Genomic DNA, 20,119 nt, shown 5'->3' on the forward strand with positions numbered 1-20,119 from the left:
CACCCATCACCTCGTCAGACACAATGGAAAAAATCGGCTTGTTTTTAACTGCTCGCACAAATATCGTGGTCTGTCACTTAATCAGTTCCTTCTGCCGGGCCCATCCCTTGGATCATCCTTGCTGGGAGTCTTGGTAAGATTCCGTGAACATCCCATTGCCATTAGTGGAGACATCAAAGCAATGTTCCATCAGGTGCGTCTCCTTCCTGAAGACCGTTCCCTGCTGAGATTCTTGTGGCATGACCTCAAGGTGGACGAACCTCCAAAGATCTATGAGTGGCTAGTCCTGCCATTCGGGACTACCTCCAGTCCCTGTTGTGCAACGTATGCTCTTCAACGTCACGTTTTCGATCACAGCCAAGCTGACGATGTTCTGAGGATCACCATAGAGAAATGTTTTTATGTCGACAACTGCCTGCAGAGTGTTCGTTCTCCAGTTGAAGCCAAAATGATTGTGGACCGGCTTATGGAAACATTAGCATCAGCCGGGTTCGAGTTGCGTCAGTGGGCATGTAATGATCCAGGGGTCTTGACCCATTTGTCGCCAGAAGCCAGATCAAAGAGCTTGGATCAGTGGTTAGGTGAGGACAAATCCACTCCTCAGGAATCAACACTGGGCTTCAGCTGGAATTGGGAAACAGACACTTTAGGCTACAAAAATAGACCCGTGACCTACCAAGTGCCCACCTTGAGGAACATATATAGAGTCCTAGCCTCACAGTATGATCCCTTAGGTTACCTATTACCCTACACAACCCGAGCTAAACTCATACTCAGGCAGCTTTGGAATAAGCCCCATGGTTGGGATGACCCAAATCTACCTTCCCAGCTCCTTCAGGCTTGGTCCAGTTGGGAGGAGCAGCTTAAGTTCTTGCCCTTTCTTGTATTTCCACGGACATACCTGCCTGCAGAAATCAACCTGGAAGGCGTCACACGAGAAATACATATCTTTGCGGATGCATCTGAGCAGGCTTATGGGGCAGTCGCCTACATGAGGACAGTTGACTCGTCAGGTAAGGCTTACCTGACATTTATCCTTGCACGCTCTAGGATAGCTCCAAAACGTCCCCTGTCTATTCCTCGCTTGGAGTTGTGTGCAGCGCTTGTGGCAGCTCAGATAATGAGTATCCTAAAGAAGGAGCTCACCTTGGATGTGTCATGCACAGTTCTTTGGTCTGACTCAACTACTGTTCTAACCTGGCTCAACTCTCGGTCCTGCCGATACAAGGTCTTTGTGGGGGCAAGAGTAGCAGAGATCCAGGAATTGACGGAGGGTTGTGTTTGGCGCTATGTGGATACGCTGAGCAATCCCGCTGATGATCTAACCAGGGGGAAGACCTTAGAAGACCTGAAAGAACCAAACAGATGGTCCCAGGGGCCACCCTTTCTACTCCAGGGCCCAGACACCTGGCCCCAGGAGCCCAGTGCGGGGTCGGACGAGGACGCATCAGAACTTCGTAAGACTGTCTTCTGTGGGGTAACCACTACCTCGCCCACAGTTACCTGCGTAAGGGACAAAGTGCATAATACCTGGCGGGAGCTCTTGGATGCTGCTGCTCAAGAACTTCATGGGCAGAACTCTTCTCCACTCAATGCCGAAGAGTATCAAGAAGCAGAGATGGTTGTCCTACGACAGGCTCAACAAGAGTCATTTCCTGAGGAGTACAAGCTCCTAGTTGGGGGAAAACCAGTCTTTTCTAGGAGTCGTTTACTCACCTTAGCTCCTGAGATGGATAGATCTACTGATCTTATAAGAGTGGGCGGGCGGCTGCGGAGGCTGGAAGGTCTTGACGACGTGACAGTACACCCAATTGTTTTGGATGCTTCGCACCCTGTTACACGTCTACTCATCCAGAAATATGACAACGACCTGCATCATCCCGGCCCGGAACGTGTCCTTGCTGAATTGCGTAGGTCATTCTGGGTACTGCGGGGGCGAGAAGCCATCCGCAAACATCAGCGTTCCTGTGCAGAATGCCAGCGTTGGAGAGCCCAGCCTGCCATTCCCAAAATGGCTGACCTTCCTGCTGCCAGGCTCAGATTGTACAAGCCAGCCTTTTATTCGACTGGTATGGATTGCTTTGGGCCCATGACGGTGAAGGTTGGAAGACGTCAAGAGAAACGTTGGGGAATCATATTCAAGTGCCTCACCACCAGGGCAGTACACCTGGACCTTCTGACCAGTATGGAAACTGATGCCTTCTTAATGGCCCTCCGGCGGTTTATTGCCAGAAGAGGCACACCAGCAGAGTTATGGTCGGCCCAAGGGACCAATTTTAAAGGAGGAGAGCGTGAACTTAGAGAAGCGTTTGTCGTAATGTCAGAAGTCCTGCAAGAACACCTTGCACGCCAGAAAATTAAGTTTCAGTTCAATCCCCCTGCAGCCCCACACTTCGGCGGTGTATGGGAGAGGGAAATCCGCTCAGTAAAGTCAGCTTTACGTACCTGTGTGGGTGCCCAACCTGTTCCTGAAGAGGTGCTTCACACTGTCCTGCTGGAAGTCGAAGCAATTCTTAACTCAAAGCCTTTGGGCTACGTTTCTACGGATGTGGCAGATTTAGATCCTGTGACCCCAAACAGTCTCCTTATGGGGCGGCCTGATGGCTCACTACCTCAGGTGGTCTATCCAGAAGTGGATCTTCTCAGCCGCAAACGATGGCGGCACTCACAGATCCTTGCGGACCAATTCTGGTCCCGATTCATCAGGGAATACTTACCTTGCTTGCAGACCAGGCAAAAATGGCACTCTTCACCCCCGGAACTTTTTGAAGAGGCAGTCGTGATGTTGGTGGAACCACAGCTACCTCGAGCTCTTTGGCCAATTGGACGTGTCATCAAGGTGCATCGTAGTGATGATGGCTACATCAGGTCGGCTGAGGTGAACATCAATGGACATATGTACACAAGACCTGTTGCTCGACTGGTTCCCTTACCTCCCATCACATCTGAGGAGGGAGATTCTAACCAAAACCCTCAAGTCCTACACTGAGCTATTGACATTTATACAGTGCAAATGTGCGTTTCACATTTGGGGGCGGCTGTACTGAAGGTTGAAATTGATGATGTTGTATGTTCGTGTTGTGTGTGTGCGCGCTTGTTCTGTCTTCATGTTGCGATGTCAGTAAAGAGGAAGTGACGTACGTAGAGCTAGTTGTTCCGGGTTACCTGCTCAGCTTACCTGCTCAGACATCCTGTTGAGGGATGTGTGTTCTTCAGACGTTTGCAAGCCCGTTCGATTATCCCAGTGTTAAGTCAATGACAAGAAACTATGTAACACTGCCAAGTTCGAACGGCTACAATAAAGGAACTAAGACAGTTCAATGAAGAAACACGCTTCCGCCTCCCTTCCTGTATCCTGACCGATACACCATCTTGTTTACTGTGGAATCCCAATGAACCATCTTCCAGTTATCATCCCAATAGTACTACTGACCTGTAGAGGGAGTATACAGTACTACTGAGACCTGTAGAGGGAGTATACAGGACTACTGACACCTGTAGATGGAGTATACAGTACTACTGAGACCTGTAGGGAGTATACAGTACTACTGGGACCTGTAGAGGGAGTATACAGTATTACTGACAGGTAGAGGGAGTATACAGTCCTACTGAGACCTGTAGGGAGTATACAGTACTACTGACCTGTAGAGGGAGTATACAGTACTACTGAGACATGTAGGGAGTATACAGTACTACTGACATGTAGAGGGAGTATACAGTACTACTGAGACCTGTAGAGGGAGTATACAGTACTACTGAGACCTGTAGGAAGTATACAGTACTACTGACCTGTAGAGGGAGTATACAGCACTACTGAGACCTGTAGAGGGAGTATACAGTACTACTGAGACCTGTAGGGAGTATACAGTACTACTGAGACCTGTAGGGGGAGTGTACAGTACTACTGAGACCTGTAGGGAGTATACAGTACTACTGAGACCTGTAGAAGGAGTATATAGTACAACTGAGACCTGTAGGGAGTATACAGTACTACTGAGACCTGTAGGGAGTATACAGTACTATTGAGACCTGTAGAGGGAGTATACAGTACTACAGACATGTAGAGGGAATATGCAGTACTACTGACCTGTAGAGGGAGTATACAGTACTACTGAGACCTGTAGGGAGTATACAGTACTACTGACCTGTAGAGGGAGTATACAGTACTACTGAGACCTGTAGGGAGTATACAGTACTACTGAGACCTGTAGGGAGTATATAGTACTACTGAGACCTGTAGAAAGAGTATACAGTACTACTGAGACCTGTAGGGAGTATACAGTACTACTGACCTGTAGAGGGAGTATACAGTACTACTGAGACCTGTAGGGAGTATACATTACTACTGACCTGTAGAGGGAGTATACAGTACTACTGACCTGTAGAGGGAGTAAACAGTACTACTGACCTGTAGAGGGAGTATACAGTACTACTGAGACCTGTAGAGGGAGTATACAGGACTACTGACACCTGTAGATGGAGTATACAGTACTACTGAGACCTGTAGAGGGAGTATACAGTATTACTGACAGGTAGAGGGAGTATACAGTCCTACTGAGACCTGTAGGGAGTATACAGTACTACTGACCTGTAGAGGGAGTATACAGTACTACTGAGACCTGTAGAGGGAGTATACAGTACTACTGAGACCTGTAGGAAGTATACAATACTACTGACCTGTAGAGGGAGTATACAGCACTACTGAGACCTGTAGAGGGAGTATACAGTACTACTGAGACCTGTAGGGAGTATACAGTACTACTGAGACCTGTAGGGAGTATACAGTACTACTGACCTGTAGAGGGAGTATACAGTACTACTGATATGTAGAGGGAGTAAACAGTACCACTGACCTGTAGAGGGAGTATACAGTACTACTGAGACCTGTAGAGGGAGTATACAGTACTACTGAGACCTGTAGAGGGAGTATACAGTACTACTGAGACCTGTAGGAAGTATACAGTACTACTGACCTGTAGAGGGAGTATACAGCACTACTGAGACCTGTAGAGGGAGTATACAGTACTACTGACCTGTAGAGGGAGTATACAGCACTACTGAGACCTGTAGAGGGAGTATACAGTACTACTGAGACCTGTAGGGAGTATACAGTACTACTGAGACCTGTAGGGGGAGTATACAGTACTACTGACCTGTAGAGGGAGTGTACAGTACTACTGAGACCTGTAGGGAGCATACAGTCCTACTGAGACCTGTAGGGAGCATACAGTACTACTGACCTATGGAGGGAGTATACAGTTCTACTGAGACCTGTAGGGAGTATACAGTACTACTGACCTGTAGAGGGAGTATACAGCACTACTGAGACCTGTAGAGGGAGTATACAGTACTACTGAGACCTGTAGGGAGTCTACAGTACTACTGAGACCTGTAGGGAGTATACAGTACTATTGAGACCTGTAGAGGGAGTATACAGTACTACAGACATGTAGAGGGAATATACAGTACTACTGACCTGTAGAGGGAGTATACAGTACTACTGAGACCTGTAGGGAGTATACAGTACTACTGACCTGTAGAGGGAGTATACAGTACTACTGAGACCTGTAGGGAGTATACAGTACTACTGAGACCTGTAGGGAGTATATAGTACTACTGAGACCTGTAGAAAGAGTATACAGTACTACTGAGACCTGTAGGGAGTATACAGTACTACTGACCTGTAGAGGGAGTATAAAGTACTACTGAGACCTGTAGGGAGTATACATTACTACTGACCTGTAGAGGGAGTATACAGTACTACTGACCTGTAGAGGGAGTAAACAGTACTACTGACCTGTAGAGGGAGTATACAGTACTACTGAGACCTGTAGAGGGAGTATACAGGACTACTGACACCTGTAGAGGGAGTATACAGTACTACTGAGACCTGTAGGGAGTATACAGTACTACTGGGACCTGTAGAGGGAGTATACAGTATTACTGACAGGTAGAGGGAGTATACAGTCCTACTGAGACCTGTAGGGAGTATACAGCACTACTGACCTGTAGAGGGAGTATACAGTACTACTGAGACCTGTAGAGGGAGTATACAGTACTACTGAGACCTGTAGGAAGTATACAGTACTACTGACCTGTAGAGGGAGTATACAGCACTACTGAGACCTGTAGAGGGAGTATACAGTACTACTGAGACCTGTAGGGAGTATACAGTACTACTGAGACCTGTAGGGAGTATACAGTACTACTGACCTGTAGAGGGAGTATACAGTACTACTGATATGTAGAGGGAGTAAACAGTACCACTGACCTGTAGAGGGAGTATACAGTACTACTGAGACCTGTAGAGGGAGTATACAGTACTACTGAGACCTGTAGAGGGAGTATACAGTACTACTGAGACCTGTAGGAAGTATACAGTACTACTGACCTGTAGAGGGAGTATACAGCACTACTGAGACCTGTAGAGGGAGTATACAGTACTACTGACCTGTAGAGGGAGTATACAGCACTACTGAGACCTGTAGAGGGAGTATACAGTACTACTGAGACCTGTAGGGAGTATACAGTACTACTGAGACCTGTAGGGGGAGTATACAGTACTACTGACCTGTAGAGGGAGTGTACAGTACTACTGAGACCTGTAGGGAGCATACAGTACTACTGAGACCTGTAGGGAGTATACAGTACTACTGGGACCTGTAGAGGGAGTATACAGTATTACTGACAGGTAGAGGGCGTATACAGTCCTACTGAGACCTGTAGGGAGTATACAGTACTACTGACCTATGGAGGGAGTATACAGTTCTACTGAGACCTGTAGGGAGTATACAGTATTACTGACCTGTAGAGGGAGTATACAGCACTACTGAGACCTGTAGAGGGAGTATACAGTACTACTGAGACCTGTAGGGAGTATACAGTACTACTGAGACCTGTAGGGAGTATACAGTACTACTGAGACCTGTAGAAGGAGTATATAGTACAACTGAGACCTGTAGGGAGTATACAGTACTACTGAGACCTGTAGGGAGTATACAGTACTATTGAGACCTGTAGAGGGAGTATACAGTACTACAGACATGTAGAGGGAATATGCAGTACTACTGACCTGTAGAGGGAGTATACAGTACTACTGAGACCTGTAGGGAGTATACAGTACTACTGACCTGTAGAGGGAGTATACAGTACTACTGAGACCTGTAGGGAGTATACAGTACTACTGAGACCTGTAGGGAGTATATAGTACTACTGAGACCTGTAGAAAGAGTATACAGTACTACTGAGACCTGTAGGGAGTATACAGTACTACTGACCTGTAGAGGGAGTATACAGTACTACTGAGACCTGTAGGGAGTATACATTACTACTGACCTGTAGAGGGAGTATACAGTACTACTGACCTGTAGAGGGAGTAAACAGTACTACTGACCTGTAGAGGGAGTATACAGTACTACTGAGACCTGTAGAGGGAGTATACAGGACTACTGACACCTGTAGATGGAGTATACAGTACTACTGAGACCTGTAGGGAGTATACAGTACTACTGGGACCTGTAGAGGGAGTATACAGTATTACTGACAGGTAGAGGGAGTATACAGTCCTACTGAGACCTGTAGGGAGTATACAGTACTACTGACCTGTAGAGGGAGTATACAGTACTACTGAGACCTGTAGAGGGAGTATACAGTACTACTGAGACCTGTAGGAAGTATACAGTACTACTGACCTGTAGAGGGAGTATACAGCACTACTGAGACCTGTAGAGGGAGTATACAGTACTACTGAGACCTGTAGGGAGTATACAGTACTACTGAGACCTGTAGGGAGTATACAGTACTACTGACCTGTAGAGGGAGTATACAGTACTACTGATATGTAGAGGGAGTAAACAGTACCACTGACCTGTAGAGGGAGTATACAGTACTACTGAGACCTGTAGAGGGAGTATACAGTACTACTGAGACCTGTAGAGGGAGTATACAGTACTACTGAGACCTGTAGGAAGTATACAGTACTACTGACCTGTAGAGGGAGTATACAGCACTACTGAGACCTGTAGAGGGAGTATACAGTACTACTGACCTGTAGAGGGAGTATACAGCACTACTGAGACCTGTAGAGGGAGTATACAGTACTACTGAGACCTGTAGGGAGTATACAGTACTACTGAGACCTGTAGGGGGAGTATACAGTACTACTGACCTGTAGAGGGAGTGTACAGTACTACTGAGACCTGTAGGGAGCATACAGTACTACTGAGACCTGTAGGGAGTATACAGTACTACTGGGACCTGTAGAGGGAGTATACAGTATTACTGACAGGTAGAGGGCGTATACAGTCCTACTGAGACCTGTAGGGAGTATACAGTACTACTGACCTATGGAGGGAGTATACAGTTCTACTGAGACCTGTAGGGAGTATACAGTACTACTGACCTGTAGAGGGAGTATACAGCACTACTGAGACCTGTAGAGGGAGTATACAGTACTACTGAGACCTGTAGGGAGTCTACAGTACTACTGAGACCTGTAGGGAGTATACAGTACTATTGAGACCTGTAGAGGGAGTATACAGTACTACAGACATGTAGAGGGAATATACAGTACTACTGACCTGTAGAGGGAGTATACAGTACTACTGAGACCTGTAGGGAGTATACAGTACTACTGACCTGTAGAGGGAGTATACAGTACTACTGAGACCTGTAGGGAGTATACAGTACTACTGAGACCTGTAGGGAGTATATAGTACTACTGAGACCTGTAGAAAGAGTATACAGTACTACTGAGACCTGTAGGGAGTATACAGTACTACTGACCTGTAGAGGGAGTATAAAGTACTACTGAGACCTGTAGGGAGTATACATTACTACTGACCTGTAGAGGGAGTATACAGTACTACTGACCTGTAGAGGGAGTAAACAGTACTACTGACCTGTAGAGGGAGTATACAGTACTACTGAGACCTGTAGAGGGAGTATACAGGACTACTGACACCTGTAGAGGGAGTATACAGTACTACTGAGACCTGTAGGGAGTATACAGTACTACTGGGACCTGTAGAGGGAGTATACAGTATTACTGACAGGTAGAGGGAGTATACAGTCCTACTGAGACCTGTAGGGAGTATACAGCACTACTGACCTGTAGAGGGAGTATACAGTACTACTGAGACCTGTAGAGGGAGTATACAGTACTACTGAGACCTGTAGGAAGTATACAGTACTACTGACCTGTAGAGGGAGTATACAGCACTACTGAGACCTGTAGAGGGAGTATACAGTACTACTGAGACCTGTAGGGAGTATACAGTACTACTGAGACCTGTAGGGAGTATACAGTACTACTGACCTGTAGAGGGAGTATACAGTACTACTGATATGTAGAGGGAGTAAACAGTACCACTGACCTGTAGAGGGAGTATACAGTACTACTGAGACCTGTAGAGGGAGTATACAGTACTACTGGGACCTGTAGAGGGAGTATACAGTACTACTGAGACCTGTAGGAAGTATACAGTACTACTGACCTGTAGAGGGAGTATACAGCACTACTGAGACCTGTAGAGGGAGTATACAGTACTACTGACCTGTAGAGGGAGTATACAGCACTACTGAGACCTGTAGAGGGAGTATACAGTACTACTGAGACCTGTAGGGAGTATACAGTACTACTGAGACCTGTAGGGGGAGTATACAGTACTACTGACCTGTAGAGGGAGTGTACAGTACTACTGAGACCTGTAGGGAGCATACAGTACTACTGAGACCTGTAGGGAGTATACAGTACTACTGGGACCTGTAGAGGGAGTATACAGTATTACTGACAGGTAGAGGGCGTATACAGTCCTACTGAGACCTGTAGGGAGTATACAGTACTACTGACCTATGGAGGGAGTATACAGTTCTACTGAGACCTGTAGGGAGTATACAGTACTACTGACCTGTAGAGGGAGTATACAGCACTACTGAGACCTGTAGAGGGAGTATACAGTACTACTGAGACCTGTAGGGAGTATACAGTACTACTGAGACCTGTAGGGAGTATACAGTACTACTGAGACTTTTAGAGGGAGTATACAGTACTACTGAGACCTGTAGGGAGTATACAGTACTACTGGGACCTGTAGAGGGAGTATACAGTATTACTGACAGGTAGAGGGCGTATACAGTCCTACTGAGACCTGTAGGGAGTATACAGTACTACTGACCTATGGAGGGAGTATACAGTTCTACTGAGACCTGTAGGGAGTATACAGTACTACTGACCTGTAGAGGGAGTATACAGCACTACTGAGACCTGTAGAGGGAGTATACAGTACTACTGAGACCTGTAGGGAGTATACAGTACTACTGAGACCTGTAGGGAGTATACAGTACTACTGAGACTTGTCGAGGGAGTATACAGTACTACTGAGACCTGTAGGGAGTATACAGTACTATTGAGACCTGTAGAGGGAGTATACAGTACTACAGACATGTAGAGGGAATATACAGTACTACTGACCTGTAGAGGGAGTATACAGTACTACTGACCTGCAGAGGGAGTATACAGTACTACTGAGACCTGTAGGGAGTATACAGTACTACTGACCTGTAGAGGGAGTATACAGTACTACTGAGACCTGTAGGGAGTATACAGTACTACTGAGACCTGTAGGGAGTATACAGTACTACTGAGACCTGTAGGGAATATACAGTACTACTGAGACCTGTAGAGGGAGTATACAGTACTACTGAGACCTGTAGGGAGTACACAGTACTACTGACCTGTAGAGGGAGTATACAGTACTACTGAGACCTGTAGGGAGTATACAGTACTACTGAGACATATAGAATGAGTATACAGTACTACTGACATGTAGAGGGAGTATACAGTACTACTGAGACCTGTAGTGAGTATACAGTACTACTGAGACCTGTAGAAGGAGTATACAGTACTACTGAGACCTGTAGAGGGAGTATACAGTACTACTGAGACCTGTGGAGGGAGTATACAGTACTACTGAGACCTGTAGAGGGAGTATACAGCACTACTGAGACCTGTAGAGGGAGTATACAGTACTACTGAGACCTGTAGGGAGTATACAGTATTACTGACTTGTAGACGGACTATACAGTACTACTGACCTGTAGAGGGAGTATACAGTACTACTGAGACCTGTAGGGAGTATACAGTGCTACTGAGACCTGTAGGCAGTATACAGTACTACTGACCTGTAGAGGGAGTATACAGTACTACTGAGACCTGTAGAGGGAGTATACAGTACTAGTGAGACCTGTAGGAAGTATACAGTACTACTGTGACCTGTAGGAAGTATACAGTACTTCTGACCTGTAGAGGGAGTATACAGTACTACTGACCTGTAGAGGGAGTAAACAGTACTACTGAGACCTGTAGAGGGAGTGTACAGTACTACTGAGACCTGTAGGGAGCATACAGTACTACTGAGACCTGTAGGGAGTATACAGTACTACTGGGACCTGTAGAGGGAGTATACAGTATTACTGACAGGTAGAGGGCGTATACAGTCCTACTGAGACCTGTAGGGAGTATACAGTACTACTGACCTATGGAGGGAGTATACAGTTCTACTGAGACCTGTAGGGAGTATACAGTACTACTGACCTGTAGAGGGAGTATACAGCACTACTGAGACCTGTAGAGGGAGTATACAGTACTACTGAGACCTGTAGGGAGTCTACAGTACTACTGAGACCTGTAGGGAGTATACAGTACTATTGAGACCTGTAGAGGGAGTATACAGTACTACAGACATGTAGAGGGAATATACAGTACTACTGACCTGTAGAGGGAGTATACAGTACTACTGAGACCTGTAGGGAGTATACAGTACTACTGACCTGTAGAGGTAGTATACAGTACTACTGAGACCTGTAGGGAGTATACAGTACTACTGAGACCTGTAGGGAGTATATAGTACTACTGAGACCTGTAGAAAGAGTATACAGTACTACTGAGACCTGTAGGGAGTATACAGTACTACTGACCTGTAGAGGGAGTATAAAGTACTACTGAGACCTGTAGGGAGTATACATTACTACTGACCTGTAGAGGGAGTATACAGTACTACTGACCTGTAGAGGGAGTAAACAGTACTACTGACCTGTAGAGGGAGTATACAGTACTACTGAGACCTGTAGAGGGAGTATACAGGACTACTGACACCTGTAGAGGGAGTATACAGTACTACTGAGACCTGTAGGGAGTATACAGTACTACTGGGACCTGTAGAGGGAGTATACAGTATTACTGACAGGTAGAGGGAGTATACAGTCCTACTGAGACCTGTAGGGAGTATACAGCACTACTGACCTGTAGAGGGAGTATACAGTACTACTGAGACCTGTAGAGGGAGTATACAGTACTACTGAGGCCTGTAGGAAGTATACAGTACTACTGACCTGTAGAGGGAGTATACAGCACTACTGAGACCTGTAGAGGGAGTATACAGTACTACTGAGACCTGTAGGGAGTATACAGTACTACTGAGACCTGTAGGGAGTATACAGTACTACTGACCTGTAGAGGGAGTATACAGTACTACTGATATGTAGAGGGAGTAAACAGTACCACTGACCTGTAGAGGGAGTATACAGTACTACTGAGACCTGTAGAGGGAGTATACAGTACTACTGAGACCTGTAGAGGGAGTATACAGTACTACTGATATGTAGAGGGAGTAAACAGTACCACTGACCTGTAGAGGGAGTATACAGTACTACTGAGACCTGTAGAGGGAGTATACAGTACTACTGAGACCTGTAGAGGGAGTATACAGTACTACTGAGACCTGTAGGAAGTATACAGTACTACTGACCTGTAGAGGGAGTATACAGCACTACTGAGACCTGTAGAGGGAGTATACAGTACTACTGACCTGTAGAGGGAGTATACAGCACTACTGAGACCTGTAGAGGGAGTATACAGTACTACTGAGACCTGTAGGGAGTATACAGTACTACTGAGACCTGTAGGGGGAGTATACAGTACTACTGACCTGTAGAGGGAGTGTACAGTACTACTGAGACCTGTAGGGAGCATACAGTACTACTGAGACCTGTAGGGAGTATACAGTACTACTGGGACCTGTAGAGGGAGTATACAGTATTACTGACAGGTAGAGGGCGTATACAGTCCTACTGAGACCTGTAGGGAGTATACAGTACTACTGACCTATGGAGGGAGTATACAGTTCTACTGAGACCTGTAGGGAGTATACAGTACTACTGAGACCTGTAGAGGGAGTATACAGCACTACTGAGACCTGTAGAGGGAGTATACAGTACTACTGAGACCTGTAGGGAGTATACAGTACTACTGAGACCTGTAGGGAGTATACAGTACTACTGAGACTTGTAGAGGGAGTATACAGTACTACTGAGACCTGTAGGGAGTATACAGTACTACTGGGACCTGTAGAGGGAGTATACAGTATTACTGACAGGTAGAGGGCGTATACAGTCCTACTGAGACCTGTAGGGAGTATACAGTACTACTGACCTATGGAGGGAGTATACAGTTCTACTAAGACCTGTAGGGAGTATACAGTACTACTGACCTGTAGAGGGAGTATACAGCACTACTGAGACCTGTAGAGGGAGTATACAGTACTACTGAGACCTGTAGGGAGTATACAGTACTACTGAGACCTGTAGGGAGTATACAGTACTACTGAGACTTGTCGAGGGAGTATACAGTACTACTGAGACCTGTAGGGAGTATACAGTACTATTGAGACCTGTAGAGGGAGTATACAGTACTACAGACATGTAGAGGGAATATACAGTACTACTGACCTGTAGAGGGAGTATACAGTACTACTGACCTGCAGAGGGAGTATACAGTACTACTGAGACCTGTAGGGAGTATACAGTACTACTGACCTGTAGAGGGAGTATACAGTACTACTGAGACCTGTAGGGAGTATACAGTACTACTGAGACCTGTAGGGAGTATACAGTACTACTGAGACCTGTAGGGAATATACAGTACTACTGAGACCTGTAGAGGGAGTATACAGTACTACTGAGACCTGTAGGGAGTACACAGTACTACTGACCTGTAGAGGGAGTATACAGTACTACTGAGACCTGTAGGGAGTATACAGTACTACTGAGACATATAGAATGAGTATACAGTACTACTGACATGTAGAGGGAGTATACAGTACTACTGAGACCTGTAGTGAGTATACAGTACTACTGAGACCTGTAGAAGGAGTATACAGTACTACTGAGACCTGTAGAGGGAGTATACAGTACTACTGAGACCTGTGGAGGGAGTATACAGTACTACTGAGACCTGTAGAGGGAGTATACAGCACTACTGAGACCTGTAGAGGGAGTATACAGTACTACTGAGACCTGTAGGGAGTATACAGTATTACTGACTTGTAGACGGACTATACAGTACTACTGACCTGTAGAGGGAGTATACAGTACTACTGAGACCTGTAGGGAGTATACAGTGCTACTGAGACCTGTAGGCAGTATACAGTACTACTGACCTGTAGAGGGAGTATACAGTACTACTGAGACCTGTAGAGGGAGTATACAGTACTAGTGAGACCTGTAGGAAGTATACAGTACTACTGTGACCTGTAGGAAGTATACAGTACTTCTGACCTGTAGAGGGAGTATACAGTACTACTGACCTGTAGAGGGAGTAAACAGTACTACTGAGACCTGTAGAGGGAGTATACAGTACTACTGACACCTGTAGGGAGTATGCAGTACTACTGAGACCTGTAAGGAGTAAACAGTACTACTTAGACCTGTAGAGGGAGTATACAGTACTACTGAGACCTGTAGGGAGTATACTGTACTACTGAGACCTGTAGGGGGTATACAGTACTACTGAGACCTGTAGGGAGTATACAGTGCTACTGAGACCTGTAGGCAGTATACAGTACTACTGACCTGTAGAGGGAGTATACAGTACTACTGAGACCTGTAGAGGGAGTATACAGTACTAGTGAGACCTGTAGGAAGTATACAGTACTACTGTGACCTGTAGGAAGTATACAGTACTTCTGACCTGTAGAGGGAGTATACAGTACTACTGACCTGTAGAGGGAGTAAACAGTACTACTGAGACCTGTAGAGGGAGTATACAGTACTACTGACACCTGTAGGGAGTATGCAGTACTATTGAGACCTGTAAGAAGTAAACAGTACTACTTAGACCTGTAGAGGGAGTATACAGTACTACTGAGACCTGTAGGGAGTATACAGTACTACTGAGACCTGTAGGGGGTATACAGTACTACTGAGACCTGTAGGGAGTATACAGTACTACTGAGACCTGTAGGAAGTATACAGTACTACTGAGACCTGTAGAGGGAGTATACAGTACTACTCAGACCTGTAGAGGGAGTATACAGTACTACTTAGACCTGTGGGGAGTATACAGTACTACTGAGACCTGTAGAGGGAGTATACAGTACTACTGAGACCTGTAAGAAGTATACAGTACTACTGAGACCTGTAGGAAGTATACAGTACTACTGAGACCTGTAGAGGGAGTATACAGTACTACTGACCTGTAGAGGGAGTATACAGTACTACTGAGACCTGTAAGAAGTATACAGTACTACTGAGACCTGTAGGAAGTATACAGTACTACTGAGACCTGTAGAGGGAGTATACAGTACTACTGACCTGTAGGGAGTATACAGTACTACTGAGACCTGTAGGAAGTATACAGTACTACTGAGCCCTCTAGGGAGTATACAGTACTACTGAGACCTGAAGAGGGAGTATACAGTACTACTGAGACCTGTAGGGAGTATACAGCACTACTGAGACCTGTAGGGAGTATACAGTACTACTCAGACCTGTAGAGGGAGTATACAGTACTACTGAGACCTGTAGGGATTATGCAGTACTACTGAGACCTGTAGGGAGTATACAGTACTACTCAGACCTGTAGAGGGAGTATACAGTACTACTGAGACCTGTAGGGATTATGCAGTACTACTGAGACCTGTAGGGAGTATACAGTACTACTGAGACCTGTAGAGGGAGTTTACAGTACTACTGACACCTGTAGGGAGTATGCAGTACTACTGAGACCTGTAAGGAGTAAACAGTACTACTTAGACCTGTAGAGGGAGTATACAGTACTACTGAGACCTGTAGGGAGTATACAGTACTACTGAGACCTGTAGGGGGTATACAGTACTACTGAGACCTGTAAGGAGTATACAGTACTACTTAGACCTGTGGGGAGTATACAGTACTACTGAGACCTGTAGAGGGAGTATACAGTACTACTGAGACCTGTAGGGAGTATACAGTACTACTGAGACCTGTAGGGGGTATACAGTACTACTGAGACCTGTAAGGAGTATACAGTACTACTTAGACCTGTAAGAAGTATACAGTACTACTGAGACCTGTAGGAAGTATACAGTACTACTGACACCTGTAGAGGGAGTATACAGTACTACTGACCTGTAGAGGGAGTATACAGTACTACTGAGACCTGTAGGAAGTATACAGTACTACTTAGACCTGTGGGGAGTATACAGTACTACTGAGACCTGTAGAGGGAGTATACAGTACAACTGAGACCTGTAAGAAGTATACAGTACTACTGAGACCTGTAGGAAGTATACAGTACTACTGACCTGTAGAGGGAGTATACAGTACTACTGAGACCTGTAGGAAGTATACAGTACTACTGACCTGTAGAGGGAGTATACAGTACTACTGAGACCTGTAGAGGGAGTATACAGTACTACTGACCTGTAGAGGGAGTATACAGTACTACTGAGACCTGTAGAGGGAGTATACAGTACTACTGACCTGTAGAGGGAGTATACAGCACTACTGACCTGCCAGCCCTGCACGAGCAGCGCTCGGTCCACACTTCTGAACCAGAGGACGATCTGATTGGACGACAGCTGCTTCAGTTTGACACAACGACGACACACGAAGTCAGAGAGACACCGAAGAAGTTCACCTGTGGAGGCCTGGGGGGATTGATAAGTTCAAAATAAAGTTTATTCACACCTGTTTTACATTAAATGAACTCACACCTGTTGTAAATAATGCTTGTTCACACCTGCACTGAATAACATTTGTTCATACCTGTTTTAAAAAAAGTTTGTAAACTTTTAAAAAGTTTATTTACAACTTAACCTCTGTTTTAACTAATGTGTTCACACCGATTTCTTTAAAGTTTATTCACACAAATAAAAGGTTTGTTCAAACTTATGTAAAATAAAGTTTATTCACACTTGTTTACTCACATCTGTTTTAAATAAACTGTGTTTAAATCTGTTTTAATCTGCCACATGACCCTAACTGGACCAAAACAGTTCAATTATTATTCAAATGTTTTAAACTAGCCCTGCGATGGCCTGGCGAGCTGTCCAGGGTGTACCCTGCCTGTCGCCCAAAGCCAGCTGGGATAGGCTCCAGCTTCCCCGCGACCCTGAATTGGAATAAGCGGTTCGGAAAATGAATGAATGAATGATTCAAACCAGTTTAAATAAAGCTTATTTACACTTGTTTAAATAAAGTTTATTCACACTGGTTTAAATAAAGTTTATATTTACACTTGTTTAAATAAAGTTTATTCACACCTGTTTAAATAAAGTAACACTAAGTGTTACACCTGCACCAGTCTCTGCCACAGACACACCACTCCTTCCCTCCACTGCCATTTACTGGTCACCCACAGCTGTGACCAGTTTACCAGTACAGCTCTCTGGACCAGCTCCACACCGACTCCTCGTCGGATCTGGTTCCAGTTGGACTATCTGTCTCAGAGGCCTGATCAGGTTCTAGTTTAACTCACTTCCTTCATTCAGCATCTCAGTTGATCTGCTGTCTGGTCCTTCATCAGTCTGTTTACATCAGCTTTAAATAATGTTCATTACCCGTTTTAAACAAAGTTTCACACCTGTTTTGAATAAAGTTTCACACCTGTTTTGAATAAAGTTTCACACCTGTTTTGAATAAAGTTTCACACCTGTTTTGAATAGCTCAGCTCAGAGAGAATTTCCCTTTCATGGAAACACAGATTTCCTCTGCAGCAGTTTTCCAGGTGGATTTTAAACCCCTGGATGTTCTGACTAAACCTGATCATTGACCTCTGCCTCTGACAGAGAAATATGACTGACTTGTCCTTCTAGACATAAAACCTTATCTCCAGGCTGACATGTCAGGTGGAAACACACCACCCTGCACCGACCTGCACCACCACCTTCCGCGGTGAGACCAGCTCCGGCCTGCCCCGCTGCGGGACGGTGGGCACAGGCACCGCGATGGGCCCGTTTCTCTGGCCGCCTTTCGGCGCTCTGTGTCGGCTATCGGAGGCCGCCTGCCCCTGGTCTTCTCCATGGAGGTGACCGGGATCCAACACGGCGGGTTTCACCTTCTTCCCAGCCTTCCTCTTGGCGCGCGCAGCCACCAGCCTCTTCTTCCAGCTGAGCGCGTGCAGCAGCACCGCGTGCCGCTGCTGCTTCTTCCTCCTGTCCTTCTCCTCATCATCCTCCTGGTCGCGTGCATCCAAAGGCTTCTGCGCCGCGAGCTTGGAGGGTTTGTCTGGGCCGCGAGCGGCAGCAGCTTTCCGCAAGCCCGGAGACAGAGACAGCACGGTTCCCATGACGACACCGGACCGAGCGGCTCGAGCCTCTCTGCGGCGACAGAGGAGGATCTGTCCGGCTGTCCGTCCAGTCAATGCGCGAGACCGTCAGCACGTGGAAAATCAGAAATCCATCCCGGAGGAGGGCAAGAGAGACCTGTGTGTCTGTCAATGTGTCCAGCTGTCCGTCAGCGCACCTGTCTGTCCACCTGCATGTGTTCCTCCAGAGTCTGTCCTTGGTGCTGAAGCTGACTGCAGAGATGATGGAAACTACATTACCCACAATGCACCTGCGCTTCTGACAGTGACGTTTCCACAGGACAGGCTGGAACATCTGGTTTGAACATCTGGAAACACCTGAACTGGTGAAACCAAGGTCGGTTCTGTCCTGTCAAACTGGGTCCTAATCAGAACCATTTTACACATGACCCACTGCTGCAGGACCAGAACCAGTTCTCACACCAGTACCAGGACTCATAAAACCAGTTAACACAGAGAACCAGAACTCAAATAGACCCAGTCCTGCAGAGAACCAGAACTCAAATAGACCCAGTTCTCACAGAGAACCAGGACTCGTAAAGAACCAGTTCTCACAGAGAACCAGGACTCACATAGAACCAGTTCCTGCAGAGAACCAGAGCTAATATAGACCCAGTTCTCACAGAGAACCAGAACTCGTATAGACCCAGTTCTCACAGAGAACCAGAGCTCATATAGACCCAGTTCTCACAGAGAACCAGAACTCGTATAGACCCAGTTCTCACAGAGAACCAGAGCTCATATAGACCCAGTTCTCACAGAGAACCAGAGCTCATATAGAACCAGTTCTCACAGAGAACCAAAACTCGAATAGAACCAGTTTTCACAGAGAACCAGAACTCATATAGACCCAGTTCTCACAGAGAACCAGAGCTCATATAGAACCAGTTCTCACAGAGAACCAGAGCTCATATAGAACCAGTTCTCACAGAGAACCAGAGCTCATATAGAACCAGTTCTCACAGAGAACCAGAGCTCATATAGAACCAGTTCTCACAGAGAACCAGAGCTCATATAGAACCAGTTCTCACAGAGAACCAGAGCTCATATAGAACCAGTTCTCACAGAGAACCAGAGCTCATATAGAACCAGTTCTCACAGAGAACCAGAGCTCATATAGAACCAGTTCTCACAGAGAACCAGAACTCATATAGAACCAGTTCTCACAGAGAACCAGAGCTAATATAGAACCAGTTCTCACAAAGAACCAGAGCTGATATAGAACCAGTTCTCACAGAGAACCAGAGCTCATATAGAACCAGTTCTCACAGAGAACCAGAGCTCATATAGAACCAGTTCTCACAGAGAACCAGGACTCACATAGAACCAGTTCCTGCAGAGAACCAGAGCTAATATAGAACCAGTTCACACAGAGAACCAGAACTCAAATAGACCCAGTTCACACAGAACCAAAACTCAAATAGGCCCAGTTCACACAGAACCAAAACTCAAATAGGCCCAGTTCACACAGAGAACCAGAACTCGGATGGAACCAGT

General features: G+C 46.0%; 1 protein-coding gene across 1 annotated transcript in view; it reads right to left on the reverse strand.

The window, feature by feature from the left end:
• Positions 1-20,119, reverse strand: part of LOC306773892 (cyclin-dependent kinase 5 activator 1-like) — a gene marked incomplete at both ends in the record, with an annotated part of 72,522 nt that overhangs the window by 49,698 nt on the left and 2,705 nt on the right. The window contains 2 exons of the mRNA XM_079263836.1: positions 16,827-16,964; positions 18,191-18,635. Of these exons, the coding sequence (XP_079119962.1) occupies positions 16,827-16,964; positions 18,191-18,635 (583 nt within the window). The remainder of the gene's footprint in view (positions 1-16,826; positions 16,965-18,190; positions 18,636-20,119) is intronic.

The sequence above is a fragment of the Telmatherina bonti genome (genome assembly GCF_933228915.1).
Source record: "Telmatherina bonti genome assembly, chromosome: 24".
In the NCBI taxonomy this organism is placed as follows: Eukaryota; Metazoa; Chordata; class Actinopteri; order Atheriniformes; family Telmatherinidae; genus Telmatherina; species Telmatherina bonti.